This window comes from Ochotona princeps, chromosome X (genome assembly GCF_030435755.1).
Source record: "Ochotona princeps isolate mOchPri1 chromosome X, mOchPri1.hap1, whole genome shotgun sequence".
Taxonomy (NCBI): Eukaryota; Metazoa; Chordata; class Mammalia; order Lagomorpha; family Ochotonidae; genus Ochotona; species Ochotona princeps.
In genome coordinates this window covers 104,077,799-104,093,936 of record NC_080865.1, presented here as the reverse complement: position 1 = coordinate 104,093,936, position 16,138 = coordinate 104,077,799, and the positions used below count along the sequence as shown (strand labels likewise).

At 51.9% G+C, this 16,138-nt stretch overlaps 1 protein-coding gene across 1 annotated transcript in view; it reads right to left on the bottom strand.

The window, feature by feature from the left end:
• Nucleotides 1-10,642: 10,642 nt before the first annotated feature.
• MAMLD1 (mastermind like domain containing 1) overlaps nucleotides 10,643-16,138 on the bottom strand; it is a 115,453-nt gene continuing 109,957 nt past the window's right edge. The window contains exons 7-8 of the mRNA XM_058658972.1: nucleotides 12,470-12,554; nucleotides 10,643-10,780 (exon numbers count right to left, since the gene is read on the bottom strand). Coding sequence (XP_058514955.1) covers nucleotides 12,514-12,554 — 41 coding nt within the window. The 3' untranslated portion in view covers nucleotides 10,643-10,780; nucleotides 12,470-12,513. The remainder of the gene's footprint in view (nucleotides 10,781-12,469; nucleotides 12,555-16,138) is intronic.

The following is a 16,138-nucleotide window of genomic DNA, read 5'->3' as shown; positions in this document are numbered from 1 at the left end:
GGATCTTCCTCTCTGTCTCTCCTCCTCTGTGTATATCTGGCTGTAATAAAAAAATGAATGAATCTTAAAATAAAAGGGAAAAAAAAGAAAATGATGCTGCCATATGATCTGAGGAATACCTCGAGAAAATGGGGAACACAGAGTTCAAAACACTTGTTACAAAGTTTTTTTTAATCAACAAGAAGCACGCAATACAAGAGTTCAAGGAATTTAAAGAATATGTCACACTGGAAATGAATCAAAGGAAAGCTGATATATCAAAAATGAAAAATACAGTGGTGCAAATTAAAAGTACAGTGGAGAGTCTCCAAAATAGAAAGAAGGAAGCAGAAAAAAGAACTTCAGAATTGGAAGATATTTCCCGTCACCAGCGAGAAACTAACAAAAAGCTAGAAGAGAGTTGGGTGAAGCTACAAAAAAGTATTCAGGAACTAAAAGACACTATTTAAAAGCCAGATATCAGAGTTATGGGAGTCCCAGAATGTACAGAAAGAGAAGCTAGGTTTAAAAATGTACTTAATGAAATATTAAAGGAAAAAATTTCCTAATCTGGAGAAAGAATTGGAAAACAATATCCAGGAGGGTCACACAACTCCCAGCAGGGTTGATCGAAAGTGATCTTCACCACGACACATGATAACCAAGCTCTCTTCAATCGAACATAAGGAAAAGATCCTTAAATGTGCACGTGAAAAAAAATTGACATATAAAGGAATGCCAATTAAACACACAGGAGATCTCTCACAGGAAACTCTACAGCCCAAAAGAGAATGGAGTGACATATTCCAGATGGTATAAGCAAAAAATTGTCGGCCCAGGATAGTGTACCCAGCAAAGCTTTCTTTTGTCTTTGAAAATGAAATAAAATTCTTCCACAGTCAAGAACAGTTCAAAGAATATGCCTCTTCCAAACCTGCCCTACAAATGACGTTTAAAGTTGTTCTCTTGACAGAGGAAAGAAATAGCAACAACCAAAACCATATGCCCTACTTCTTGAGTGGTCCACCACCTCTCTATACTCTCTATAGCACCACCCGGTGGAGAAAGTCTGCTGTCACAATGGCCCTTTAGAGCACCTCTAGCCACATCCAAATGGTAGCAATGCTGCAAGGACTAGTTTGGCACCCACATCTTCGAATGCCCATGTAAGTTTTTCCTCTTATAGTTGTCTGTCATGGCAAAAGCCAAAGTACTTCTCAATCTCAGATCTTAGAGCATCGATTCATGAATCCCATCCTGGTCCCATGAAATAATAGCCTTTGAAGCAGGTATATTTATCAGAAACTCCACAGGTGTTCCTCATGCACAACTAAAATTGGGACCCATCCAAGAATCGCCAAGCTGCATCCTTGCATTTGCTTCCCAACCAGCTGTGAAGGCTAGGGAGTGCCAGTGTGCCCACGCATCAGCTACACTGGCTTGGATCAGTAGTCACACTTGGGATAGCTCATAGAAACAAAATGACATGATGAGGTTCCTCATTTTCACTGGCATCCTTTCATTATGTGGAAGTTTTAGGATCATCTATGTTTGCTGATCTATGTTAGGTCTTCTACTAACTGACTCTTCATGCCATTTGCTCATATCCTCCTCATTTTTATCTTATTGATTAGAATACAGCTACATTTATTTTATGTGAGATATTCCAAAGCATAAATTTTATCAAGGTAAGCATTTAGCTAAGGAGATAAAAATGGAAGCAACGTATTATTTTCTAAATGTCTATATACTTATTTGAGACAGGGAGTGTGAGCTCCCATCCACTGGTTCACTCCCTGGAAAACTGAAAAGGACAGGACAGGGCCAGGCCAAAGCCGGGAACTCAATGCAGGCCTGCCGTGTGGGTGGCAGGACCAAAGCACTTGAGCCCTCACTGTTTCTCCCCTGTGTTTGCAAATGGCAGTGAGCAGGAATCAGGAGCTAGAATGGAACATCAAACCTGGACTCTGTTCAACATGGGGTGTAGGCATCTTAAAAGCGAAACCAAATACTCACCCCTGGCAACAACTCAAAACAGAGCAGTTTCAAAAAATACTGAGAACATGGGGATAATTTGGTACCATCTTCTTGGCAGATCAACCTATTTTGGTTTTAGAAATTATGAATATCAGCCATTGTCTATCATGTAATACAGATACTATTTTTCCAATTTTACTGGTTTCATGCTTTTCTTTTAAGTGGGCAGTTTATTTTTTCTTTTTTTTAATTATTTATTATTTAAATTCAGTAACTACATTGTATTATGTGACACAGTTACATAGATACTTGGGTTCTCCCCACCCCTCCCCAAACCCTCCCACCATGGTGGATTCCTCCACCTTGTTGCATAACCACAGCTCAAGTTCAGTTGAGATTTCCCCATTGCAAGCTTAGAGTCCAGTATCTTGGGCAGTCTATTTTTTCAAAAATTTATTTGATTTTTGTTTGCAGGGTAAGCCACAGAGAGAAGGAGGGACAGAGTGATGTTTCATATGCTAGTGCACTCTCCAAATGGCCACACTGGTTAGGATCGGCTCATGCATTATTTGTCTTTTGGTGCTTGGCTTATTTCAACTCAGCCTGATGTCCTCTAGTTCATTCCATTTTGCTGCAAATGACAGAGTTTATTTTTAAAGATTTATTTTTATTGGAAATACAGATTTACAGAGAAAAGGCGAGACAGAAATATCCTCCACCCATTGGCTCATTCCCCAACTGGCCACAACAGGCGGAGCTGAGCCAATCTGAAGTCAAGAGCGAGGAGATTTTTCTGGGTCTCCCACATGTGTTCAGAGGCCCAAGGACTTGAGTCACTTTCTGTTGCTTCCCCAGGTCATAAGCAGGGAGCTGGATGGGAAGTGCAGTAGCCGGAACATGAGCTAGCCCCCACAAGGAACCCTGGTGCCCACAGGCAGAGGCACAGTCTACAGCATCATGATGCCAGCCCCTGCGGACAAGGTTTCTTTTTGTATACGATGGTTTCGTAAGTCTTTCTCTTATGCCTTCTGGGTTTCATGTAATGATTGGATTAGTCTGATTTTCCCTGATGATGTAAGAATGTCCATCTTGGGGGCCAGCATGGCTCAGTAGTGTCAGCATCCCATGAAGCTGCTGGTTCGTGTCCCAGCTGCTCCACCTCCCAGCCAGCTCCCTACTTACGGCCTGGGGAAGTAGCCGTGGGTAGCCTCAGTCCTTGGGATTCTGCACACATGTGGGAGATCTAGAGGAGGCTGCTGATTCCTGGTTTTGGATCAGCTCAGCTCCGGCCAGTTACAGCCATTTAGGGAGTTACAGAGAGAAGGAGAAACAGAAAGATCTGCTCGCTGATTTATTGCCTAAGTGGCTCACAATGAACAAAGTTGAGCCAATCTGAAGCCAGGAGCTTCCTCTGGGTCTCCCATGCAGGCGCAGGGTCCCAAGGCTTTGGGCAATCCTCTACTGCTTTCCCAGACGATAAGCAGGGAGCTGGATGGGCAACTGAGCAGTTGGAACATGAACTGGTGCCCATATGGGATGCTGGCCCTTGCAAGGTGAATATTTAGCCACTGAGCCATCTTGCCAGGTCCCAAAATAAGTATTTAAAAAATTATTTTTTAAGATAAATAGATAGATAAATAGATAGATAGATAGATAGATAGATAGATAGATAGATAGATAGAGATCTTCCATTAGCTGATTCATTCCCCAAGTGGCCACAACAGGTGAGGCTAGGGTTGGGGCAGGGGGCAGGCCAAAGGAGGAGCTGGGAGTTCCATCCAGGTCAATTACACAGGTGATAATGGCCCGAGCTCTTGGGCTACCTCTGGCTGCCTTCCCAGGCACATTAGCAGGGAGCTGGATAGGAAGCAGAGAAGCCAGGGCTTGAAAGGAGTGCTTGGATATAGGGTGCCATTGTCACGAGCAGCAGGTTAAGGTGCTGTGCCATATGACTGGTCTCCAGATACTTGTTATTGATTCCTCAATTTTGGAAATGCCGTGGTTATTACTACTGTGTTGTCCCTGTAGAGGAATCATTTTTTAAAAGGTTTATTTTATTTTCATTGGGAAGTCAGTATACAGAGAGGAGGAGAGACAGACAGGAAGATCTTCTGTCTGATGATTCACTCCCTAAGTGGCTGCAACAGCTGGAGCTGTGCTGATCCAAAGCCAGGAGCCAGGAGCTTCTACTGGGTCTCCCACATGGGTGCAGGGTCCTAAGGCTTTGGGCCATCCTTGACTGCTTTCCCAGGCCACCAGCAGGGAGCTGGATGGGAAGCAGGGCCGCTAGGATTAGAAATGGTGCCCGTATGGGATCCTGGCCCTTGCAAGGTGAGCACTTTAGCTGCTAGGCTACTGCACTGGGCCCTAGATGAATCATTTAAAATCATTTTTTATCATGTGGAGAGTAGTCCTGCTAGGCTTCTCACTGACACTACATAGACACTACCTAAAACCACTACATAGAATCACAGACACTACATAGAACCAAGATAGGGAGAAACCCTAATTTGTGGGACCCAGAAGGCATGAGGTTAAGAGCCACATCCAGGATGCCCTGCAGCTTGCAGCCTGTGGGCTCTGGTGGCAAAAGCCATCTTTACCAGCCTCTCTCATTCCTCACGCCATCTTGTCATCACACAGACTCTGAAGCCAAACACGGCTTCTTGTGGGATAAAGATGCCCTCCAGGGCCCTCCCGCCTGTTCACTGGGCCCCACCCCAGCCTCCTTCCCATTGCTGTTCCCTCAGCCTCTCACACCTAGCCCTGCCTAGCTGCTTGATCTGTTCCTTACGATTCCTTGGCTCAAATGTCACCGCCTCAGAGATGTCTTTTCTGAGAATCTTGGTTGATTAGACTGCTCTGCTTCCCACCAGCCCTGCCAAGTGGTGCCTCTCTCTCTCTCTCTTTCTCTCTCTCTCTCTCCCCCGACCAGCACACAGCACATTATTATTTTCTTTGTTCATGTGTTTGTGCCACCTGCCCTCGTGATGGTCAGTTTTACATGGCAATGTGGCTCCAGTGGCCGCTGCATCTCGCTCACATGGGGGGTGTTTGTGGGCATGAGGAATCAACTGACTTGCGGGAAGAGAGACGGTCTTGGATAGGCATGCGAGTCACTGTCAGCTGAGGTTTCCCTAAGGAAGGAGAAATTGTGCCTGTGCAATACAGCGTCAGCTCTGGCCTGGCTTGCTGTCAGTCTGTGCTGTAGATTTTTTTAAAAAAAGATTTGTTTATTTTTATTTAAAAGGCAGATTTACATAGATAAAAGGAGAGACAGAGAAAGACCTTCCATCTGCTGGGTCACTCCTCAAATGGCCTCAACGGCTGGTGCTGAGCCCATCCAAAGCCAGGAGCCAGAAGCTTCTTCCGGGTCTTCAGTGTGAATGCAGGGGCCCAAAGACTTGAGCCATCCTCCACTGTTTTCCCAGGTCATAAACAGGGAGCTGGATCAGAATTGAAGCAGCTGAGACTCAAACAGATATGGAATACCAGCACTTCAGGCAGAGGATTAGCCTGTAGAGCCACTGTGCTGACCCTTGTGCTGTGGGTGTATATAACTTGCCTTACCACCACCAGCCAGCCTACCCTCCCAAACACGTATTCCTTCCTTGCGTGGTTTCTTTGCTCTAATGTTCATGGGTACACATGCCACTCCTGCAGAGTGCATGAAGTTGGGGGTGCCACCTATGTGCTTCCCCATGCCTGGGACACGCACGTTGGTTGACTCAATGAATGACCACACTAGGGAAACCAATCACACATAGTTCATGTATGTCGCTAGGCGCCCTGGCTTTCCAGCCTGAAGGACAAATGCAAGATGGCAGCTCATCCGCAAACCATGCGCTGGGGGCTCTGAGGAGCCTGGCACCTCTAAGGGAGGTGGGCTGCACTTCCCAAAGCTCCTATAGTCCTTCTACTGGTTTGACTTAACCTTGACCTCAGGGCTGGGAAGAGCATAGGGATGAGTTGTGGAGGGACCACCCTGCCCCAGCAATCGGGGTCTTCCCGCTTCCCCCGTAAGAACCGTGGACAACGGAATGCCTTCTGTCCCACAGGCCTGGGAGCACAGTTTGCAGACAGGATGAAGGCCCTCGTGTGCCTATAGATACAGTTGCCAGTGAAACAGGGTGTGGGCCAGGTCTTCCCTGGGGGCCATCTGTAGCTTACACGTGCTCTCATCCTTCCAGGGGCCTGCAGGTGCACCTGAGGTCAGTCCAGGAGTGTCTCCCTGGTGAGCTACAGTGAGTCTCTGCACACACCAGCCCTTTCCCAGCTGAGGTGCTGGTGTGCAGACCTTGTAGTCAAGGGAAGGAACAACAGCTCCTGTGAAGGCGCAGAAGCCAATGGATGTCAGTGGGGAGAGGGGCCTGGCTGCAGCCCAGCTGATGAAGCCTGCCAGAGCTGTGTGGCAGGCACAGGGTGGCAGGTGGCTTGGGGGAGGGAGGCAGTCCAGGGCTGCTGAAGAGGCATGTCAGTTGAGGACAGAAATACTTGGATTTGTGGGCAGGAGGAAGTCATCACTTGGGCCTAAGTAGCTCAGGGAAGGGAGCTGTCCCTGGAGCTACACTGCTCTGGGCTGAGGGGCCTGCCTGGAAGTCCCAGGGAGGCGTCCCACCACTGGGGGTGGTGGTGGGGAGCCTGAAGGGGCACAGACTGCTGGGAGGAATAGCAGCACCTGGAGACAAGCTCATGGGGTGAACGGTGGGGGGCCACTACAGACTCAGCCTGCAGGCGGCCCATAGGACTGGTGTGGGCACTTGGACCCTCGGGATGGAAGCTGGAAGTAGCTTCAGGAATCAAGCTCAACTTTCCTTATGGACCTCTGAGTAGAATGAGGGCAGCTGTGACCTTGAAGATCTGCTGCTGGACAAGCAGGCCCACTACAGGTCAGGCTGGGGTTCTATGGGACACCTGCTGGCAAGTTGTTAAGCAATAGTCCCTGGGCAGGTGGCTCCAAGTCAGGCAAGGAAAGGTGCCTGAAGGCGCAAGTGTGCCCACAGAGGATGGCAAAGAGTGCTGCCTGGGGATGGGGAGCGGAAGTCAGGGCCTGCTGGGGACGGGGCACTTGAGGCTGAGGTACTGCATGGGAGTGGCAGAGGACACAGGTGGAAAGGCCTTGACAGAGAATGACACCTGTGGGATGCACTCATTAGCCAGAGCCACAGGCCTGAGGACTGCTCAGCAGGAGGCAGGAGCTGCCTGTCTGAGCAGTGAGTCAAGGAGCTTTGGGGTAAAATGTGTGACCTATGTACTGGGCAGGCCAGTCCTACTTCTGGTGACAGACCTTTGCCCTTAGGGAGGGCCAATGAGCCTGCTATGGGGAAGCATCTCCTGAGAGTATGGTTAAGCTCTGCTGCCCGTGGCAGACTTGCCTTAGAGCCGTCCTCGAACGCAGGTAGTCACATTAGAACATAAGTGCCTTGGGGAGGAGCTGATCCACTCTCCCTGCCAGTAAGTGTGATTCAATTTGGGCTATACCTGATCCCAACACGTGTGTGTGTGTGTGTGTGTGTGTGTGTATCCCAACTAGCTTACTCCACACCCCAAGGAGTGCTTGCATCTGTGAGCCCTCGCTGCCTGCCCTCACAGGAGAGACAGTCCTCTCTGAGGAGGTGGCATTCACTGCAAGCTCTGCGGAAAGCACCTGCTTGCAGTGATGGGAATGGTGCACATCCTGTTGGTTTTGTTTAGTTTCAAAAGGAACTCATCACCTACAATGAAGCCACTGGAGGGCAGGGGGTGGGATGGGAGAGGAGCCTCGCACTCCACTGGGTTTGGGTGGAAGTGCCTGGCTGGGGCTCCGCAGCAGGGGTCAGGGTTCTGTGGAAGAGGGCAGGACAGTAGCACAAATGCAAGCTGCAACTCTACTTCCACTGGTATCATGGATGTTCTGTCATTCTTCTCGCTACAATCCCAGCCACCGAGCTCTTCTGAACATGTCACTCAGACTTTGTAGGTTGGGTTTGTTGAAGGAGTGGGTGGATAGAGAGCTTGGGAGGTGGGCAGACCATCCCTTTTTGGCGTGATGGGGTGGGGGTTAGGGCTGTGCTCAGGGGCTTGGCAGGATAACTAGGGTCTGGTGAACACAGGGTATGTCATTCCATGCAACCATACACATACCACCTGCACTTCGGTGCAGGCAGTCTGTCAGTGGAACTGCAGGGGCCCTGAGCTTTAAGCTCACTTGGCTCCTATATGGTTCACTGACTGCCCTGACTCTCTTAATTTTGAGAGTCAATCCTGTATCTGCTCTCACTCTGTACCCAAGGATGGCAGGGTCTAGTTGAAGAAGGGCATGACTGGTCATTGTTAGTGGTAAGAGGATGGTGGTCTAGAAGCTCTCGGGCCAAGCCTCCTCTACCTATGCCACTGCCCCCAGGGCCTTGCATCTCCACCCCTCTTCTTATCCTCTGTAAAGCCATGTTTCTCTAAGCTGTGATGCTCCATCATTGCAGCAGGTGCCACACATACTTGCCACCCTCGCACCCACATGCAGCATCTTTCTGACCCCCAACACTAAGCAGCCAGTGAAAGAACTCAGGACACCCAGAAATTTTTTGCAGGAACTGAGCGCTCCCTAGAAAAATGAAACCATGCAAGCATTTTTCTTCTGGCTGTTTATTGTGGGATGGAGATGAAGCGCATGGGCTAGAAATAGCAGATTTCAAAATGCCAGAACAAAATATAAGGTTGCAGATAAGATGGGGTTCCACAAAATCTGGACACTGAAAAATCTTCACAAGACAGAGTGTGTAGCTTTTCTACAGCAAACACTTACATGTACGTGATGATAACTGCACATAAGAACCATTAAAGACAAACCCCAAATCAACTCTTCATGTTTATAAACCCCCCTCCCCCAAGCCATAGAGCCTTACATCAACAGGAACACTAAAAGGCCCAAGCAATAATAGTCCCCTTCCCCTGTGGGAGTGCCACGGAGATGAGGCAAAGCTGGGGCTCTCTCTTCCAATCCAGCCAGAGCCTGTCCCTTCCAGCAGGTGACCTGATCACCCAGCGTTCAGCTCAAGGGCCATCTTGTCCCCTGTCTTGCTAAAGAGCTTGGGTAGCCTGCAGGTGGTGGCTCCGGAGGGGACGGCAGTTTCTGCAAAGGCTCATCATGGAAGAGTGAGTAGGCTGGGAGGCTTGCAAAAGGAAATTAAGACTCACACTAGGCAATAAAGTTTGTAGTGACAATGAAAACAAATGCCCAAATGGCTTTGGATTTGGCAATCGTTGGTTGGCACAACACCTGTGGGTCACTTCCGCCTCCACATCGTTTACTGCATCAGAACCATAAGTGACTTGGTCACTTGGCTTATGAAGGCAGCACAGTTGTGAAGAACACAGTCTGCATTTTGTAACAATGGATCATCAACACAAAACAATGCATAACAAGTGCAACTTGGAATACAAAAGCCGCCATTTTATTTACAAAGTCACAAAATGAAGCGTGAGTACTTCATCATTAATGTTTAGGAAAACCATTTACAAAATCTCAGATATGTACAAAGAACTTCAAAAATCACCAGCTATCAATTTCATCACAGGTTGGAGGGATGCGCTAGGGGCAGCTGTAATGAGGCCACACATGTGGCTGTCAGGGACCACTTACACACTGGCTGCAATTGCTACCATTTCCCATACTGATGTCATTACAAGGGTTCCCAAGGGCACCCTGCTCTGATCTAAGGCCCCCCAGCATCCTGGGGGAGTTGACAGACTTTCCGCACTGTAGCATTTTGGGCAGTAGCATGCTGCTCCAGAATGTCATCAATCAGCCTTAAATTGCACACCCAGTCTTCATCCAGGCTCATGCTGGAGCCTTTGAGGAGTGCTTCGATGAGATCGACATCACTGCGGGCAGGTGGTGACAACAGATTAGTCACTGGGGGCTGAGGCTGGGGCAGCAAGTACTCTGAGGGCAGCTCAGGGTGGGCATCCCTTCTGTTGAGTGGACCAGGGCATTGGCTGGCAGTGGAGGCAGCTTTGGCGGCAGTGGAGGCAGCTTTGGCAGCGGTGGTGGCAGCAGAAGTAGCCACATAGCTTGGTGGCGCCATGCCCCTTGTAGGACTCTCAAAGCTGGTCATGCCCTGCTGGAAGGATGCAGCAGTGGTGGCCAGCACAGGCACAGGACTCTGCCAGTGGCTCTGCTTGCTCAGCAGGTTGAAGCTGGAGTCATCCAGGGCAGCAGTCACCTTCTGGCCAGGCCTGCCTTCCAGGACCATCTGATTGGGGAGTACAATAAGCTGCTGTGGTAGAAACATGGGGGCTCCTGGGGGCATTTTCCTGGGTGCCTGGGCAAGGATCCAGTTGTTTCCCAAATGCTGTTGCATGCTGTTCCCTACTTGGCTCTGGGCTTTTTCCCTTGAAACTGCTGTTATCACAGCTGGTGCCACCGGCACCCCCGGAATACTGTGGAACACAGCAGACATTCTAGGTCCACTGGGCTGTCCGAGCTGGTGGGGAGCCACAGATTGGCTGCCCAGTGCATCAGGGCTGAACCCTGGTAGGGGCACTCCTTGGGAGGTGTTCTGGGGACTTGGCAGATAGTGGCCGGCAGAGCCAAGACTATCCAGGGGGTTCTTGTCTGCATGTGAGAATATGGGGGGCTGGGATCTGGAGTGGACAGTCCCTTGCTGCTTTCCAAGAGCGGGTGAGGTGGCACTCGTGCCCTCAGGGCTTGGGCCCTTGGTGGGTGGTGCCATGCCTGGAGTCAGACGGTTCTGCAGAAGCCCACTTGCGGGTGGCGTTGTGTGCTGCTTGGATTTGGGGCTTGCTTTAGGCTGGCTATGCTTGGAGGTGACTTGTTCTTGGACAGCTGCAGAAAGAAATTGGGATCAGCTCCAAGGGCATCCCCAACTTCAGCCATTGTCAGGGAGGAAAGCCACCAGCACGGCACCGGCCGCATCTCACCTTCCCTGCAGGCTGCCCACAGCACCTCCTCTCCCCTGCCACTTCTCCAGCTCCTCTCACTTCTCTGCCCTCAACCTGGACTGCTGCCATTCACAGCTGCCCCAAGAGTCCCATAGTCCAGTGCCCCAACCTAGACTATGTCTGCTTTCATGCTTGCTGCTCTGTGGGGCCTGCGACTGGCCACCCTTTGACAGGCAGTGCCTGTTTTATTCACGATTGGAGGATGTACGGGGTGGGACCTGGGCAGGCTGGGGGCGAGAGGAAGAGGCTCTGCTTCTGACTCCAGACAGGGGGAGGTGGGCCTCAGTTCCTTTGCCAGTGGGGTGGCGAGTGTGCAAGAGCAAGTAAAAGAATGGTATTTTGTCCTCCCCAGACCCTCCATCTGGGGCTTCCAGCCCAGCTCTGGGGCTCAGACCATGTTGACATCTTGAGTTCTGGGGCATCTAGGGCTGGTGTGCTGCAGAACAGAGGATGGCAAGTAGGCCTGCCAGTGCCTTGTGTCAGCCATACAGGAGAGCCCATGGCAACAGTTATCCCCAGGTTCCCATGTGGAAGTAGAAGCTGAAGAGGCGCGCAGCAGTCATGTGCTTTGCCCAAGGTCAGGTTGGGGAGAGCGCAGCCCATTTGCCCCAACCCTGGAGTCTGTGCTGAATACAATACAGCAGGGCTTTGCTCTTGTGATAGTGCCTGGGTGCCTTCCTGCTCACAGCAGCTTCCGGTTTCCCCACTAAGTGGGGTCCAGCTTTCTGAAGCTGAGCCCCTGAGACCACCGGGGTTCCGGAAGCCTGTCTGCCTTGTCTTAGTAAGTGGAAGTGTGCACCACTCTAGCATGGCAAGGCGGAACACGGATGTGATGCTGTCAGGCCACAAGGGAGAGAGGCTTTTGACAGAGAATGGAAGGACAATGGTGTAGGCAGTTGATTGCCTCTCTGAGGGCAGGAAAGCAAACGCTGAGCACTCCCAAGAGGACCCGTGGGCCGGTGCCTTCTCACCCCACTGACTTGGAAAACTTGCTCAATTCCTGGCTCTGGCCAGCTTGCACGATCCAAAGGAGAGAGGGACCCAGAGACCCTGTCTGGTGCTCCCCCTTAGCTGCTGGATGCATCACTTGTCCATGTGGCTGCCACTAATAGCTGCCCCAAGAGTCCCCACTGCAGACCCAGGGCCCTTGGCTTTTCCCACAGCCGCCACGGTGTTGCCATACTGTGGGGCCCACCAGCAGCGAAAGGCCACTACAGCAGTGCAGGAGTGTGTGCGCTGGAAGGGAAGGGCTGGATCAGAACTCTGGGCTGTGGCCGCCCCCAGGGTATTTTGATGCAGGCCTTGGAGGCGCCGCCCTACTCCCACAGAGAAAAAGTGCTTTCCAGGGGCCTGCCTCTGCAGTGCAGTGTAATGAGCTGGCCCTCAATGGGAATCCTGCTTTGAGAGCTGGAAGAGCTACTTTCAATGTGTGAGTGCCAAGCAGGGCACTGGTTATCTGACTTTACCAGCTCTGCCTCTCCTTAGAGGCAGAGGAATCACAGAGAGCAGCAGTTTACTCCTGTCTAAGCACGTCCTCATTACCCCTTTGGGAACAGTGACCTTGACCTCTTACCTTGAAATTGACTCATCTGTTGGGCGATATATTCACTTTGCTGTTCAGGGGTCATTGCCATAAGACCTGATCTCTGCTTCTCTTGCTAAACAGAAGATGGAAAAGACACATTAGGTTACAACTACCAAGACATAGTTGCTCAAGATTACTGTGTAGGGACCTAGGACTTGGCTTTGGTGTAGCAGGAGGCATGAATGAACGCACCAACACACACTTGCATGCACGCCCCTCCCTTCTGAGCAAAATTCCAAAGGTATAAATAAAAGTAGCTTCCACACCTGGGTTAAAACAAACAAATAAACAAACTGCTGCAGCATAGAATGGGCAGGGGAGACAGAACTTAGTAGCGAGAGCACACAGCGCAAAATGTCCAGGTGCTCAGGATGCCAGGATGCGTCAGCAGTGACATGTGGACACCAGAAAAACAAATGGCACATTAGGCTACGTTAAAGGAAGCACATATGCACAAAAAGGGAGGTGACAGTCCTGGGCTAATCTGCCCTGAGTGTGGGCCTGCCAGTCTCTGGGAGTGCCAGACAGACTGGCTGTGCCGAGGCAGAGGCACTGGGAGGACTGGTTGAGCTGACTCGGGACTGGAGGTGCTTCGGCTTGTTCTGCTGGTCCTGGCCTGAAGGGCAGGATGAACGCAGGCTCAGGACACACTTCCCAACACACACTGGCAGCCCTCTTTCCTTCCTTATCCTGGCAGCATGGGAAACCGGGAGGAGCTTCCTGTCTCACTTACAAAGCTGGCTGACTGGGCAGGGGGAGGAACCAAGCCAGGTGGGCAGAGCAGTGTGTTCCTGGGGCAAAGGGGAAAAGCAGAGCTAGGGGGGAATCATGTGAAGGTCCCAAGGTCCAGACAGTGAGGCCTGGCCATCCTCTGCCACGGGGACGGAGGTCTGAGCCCCCAGCCCAGCACTCAGAGCCTCACACTATGCTGCTGCAGTCGCACGGCCCCTCAGCTCACCTACTGTCGCCCCTCTCAAGAAGCCTGCTTGCCAGCGTGCCAAGCGCAGAGGCAGCTGTGGCCTATGTACCTCTAGCTGCTCAAAGACTTAACCGTACAGCCATGTTTCCCAGCAAAGGCTGCCCAGGCTGGTGCGGGAGTGGCGGCAGGAAGGCCAGTGTTTGGGAGCACGCCCAGCTCTAAGGCCTGGCAGCAGTTCCTGGCCTCAGTGCCTGCCATGGCAGAGGACAAACACTGGCACCACGGAGACCGCACCATAAGCAGCTTCCCACAGCAAGGCTTGCTTTGTCATCCATCCCACCCTTAGACAGCCTCCTGTCCTCGCTCCTGGCCCTCTTGCTGGTAGGCAGGTGAGTAGTGGCGCAGGGCATTTCTGTGCTGGCCCATCGAGCTGCCCTCTTCCTTCCAAAGCACTGACTGGGGTTCATTGGCCATTTGGAGCCCGTTACTTCATGTCATCTCTCACAGGTATCACATTACTGTGCATGGCCACGTGACCGCAGCATCCAGTTCTGAGATATTCAGGGCGGGGACCAGATCTGAAGGCAGTTCCTCCACCTCTGTCCTTCCCCTTGACTGTTGACACCAGCCTGAGGCCATCAGGGCAGAAAATTGACAGTGCCCAGCTTACTGAGGTGACACAGGGGGCTCCAAATGTGGTTCAACAACTTGCCTAAAGCGGCATGGTTAGGTAGTGCAATGGCGCCCTCATGGCAGAATCGGGGTTCCGGTTGCTTCCGGCGACTGGGTTCTTGTGTGGCTGCCAAGGTCTGTCACTGACCCCAACTCCATCCCTACACAGTTGTGTGGGGGTGGTTACCAGGGACAGATGGAGGCTGAAGAGTATGACTGAAGAAAAAGCCAGGGCGGCAAGAAGCATGCAAAGGGAAAGAGGTATGGACTAAGTCCACACAGGGGCCTGGACCAGAGAAGGAGAGGCTGGGCCAGAGCCCACTTCAGAGGGCAAGGGGCCGACTCGGTGAAGAGGGAGCTTCCAGCCACAGCAGAGTCACGGAAAAGACCGGCTGCCTCGGAGGCTCTTCTGAGGCCACGTGCAGCCCAGAGGGGCCGGAGCTGGAGGCAGAGTCTGGCCCGCGGTGTTGCTGCATGGGCTGCCAAGGCCAAAGCATGACCTTGACACTCAGGCTGCAGCATAGGTGGCCGGCTCTGCAGGACTCCTGGAGCCCCTCTGCCAAGTCAGGACCCTTCATGGGCTGCCCCCCCTGCAGCAGTGTCCACGCTCTAGCAGAGGGGGCGAGAACAGTGTCTCCAGGCCTGCTGAGGAGGCTGCTTCCTTTGTTTGGCTGGAAGCTGCCATCCTTTGTTCTCAATCGGTGTGCTTCAAAGATAAGCCCCAAGAAAACAGTCCTGCCTTTCGCTGCCGCTGACCATTCGAGTTGGCAGAAAATGGAACAAACAGGAAGTGACAAATGGTTTCAGGGACCAGGAGAAAACTGTGGTTGGAAGTTGGTGCTTACTGACAGGACACTTGCTTGCTGTCCAGAGCGAGAGGGAAGGTGGGGGGTGTGGCAGAAGCAAAATGATGGGAGAGCTCATCGAATGACCTCACTGGCAGGTGGGTCCTGAGGGAGCCCATGGGCGCTTCACCGGGGGGTCACCGAGGGGTGGGCTCATGGAAGACCAGTGATCCTGGCTGTTGCCCTGCCATACCCCTCACATCAGCATTCAGCCCCCAGGCCACATTCACAGATGGCTCTCACCCAGCACGGCAACCCAGAACCCCCTGCTGATGCTCAGGAGCTGTGCAGCAGTGCTCATGGAAGGCCATGTGCCTCACGCTGGGTGCTGGGCAGGAGAGAGAGGCCTGGCATGCCCAATGCCACCCCTGCCATAGGCACAACAAAGGCCAGTTTGGGGCCTCAGCTGCCTCAGCTTCGCCCTCCACCAACATATGATGCTGTCTCCTGTTCACCCAATGCGATTGTCTGCAGTCTCTCCTGTCACGAGGGAGCAGAGACAGCCAGCCCAGGCCCAAGGCAGTCACATCAGCAGGCATAGAGACTCTGTAGCTGTGAAGATGCGGGGGCAGGTGAACAGCAGGTTTTATGGACAGAGGTCCACAGAGGTCCACATCCAGCTTCAGACGGAAGTGAGTTGCCGTGTGAGCTCCTGGAGGAGAGCACTATGATGGGGAAAGGACATAGGCTCTGGGAGACAGCGGGGAGACAGCCACCCAAAGCCTGTTGTGGGCTGCGGGGGAAGGGACAGAGATGGAGAGGGAGCAAGAGGTGGCCAGGACAGCATGAGGTTAGTTCCCCAGCCTAGCGCTTTGTGCAGGAACTCTGCCTTCTTTCCCAGCAGACAGTGTCCTGTGAGTGTCCCTACACAGGGCCAGCAGCACAGGGCATCCAACTGTCTGTCCCAAAGGCTCAGGGCTCTAGGCTGCCTCGTTTATTCTTCCATGGGGGGAAATCACCTTGCTTTGTAGAGTCTGGAAGCCATATTTGGGAACATCTTGCCTGGTCTGACTTTTCCTTTCAAATGAAGTAATAGGAAAATGGCACAGCATCTGGAGACCACTGTAAGATCAAAGTCTGGATTGTGGGCGTTCCCATGTCCACATGGTTAGGGGCTCTAGAAAGCTATGGGATCTGGCTGCTTGTGACCCACAGATGGAGGCTGCCAGAGGCCCAGCTGGGAGGGGGCTACTGTGCTCAGGCAGAACTCTGGAAGGGACC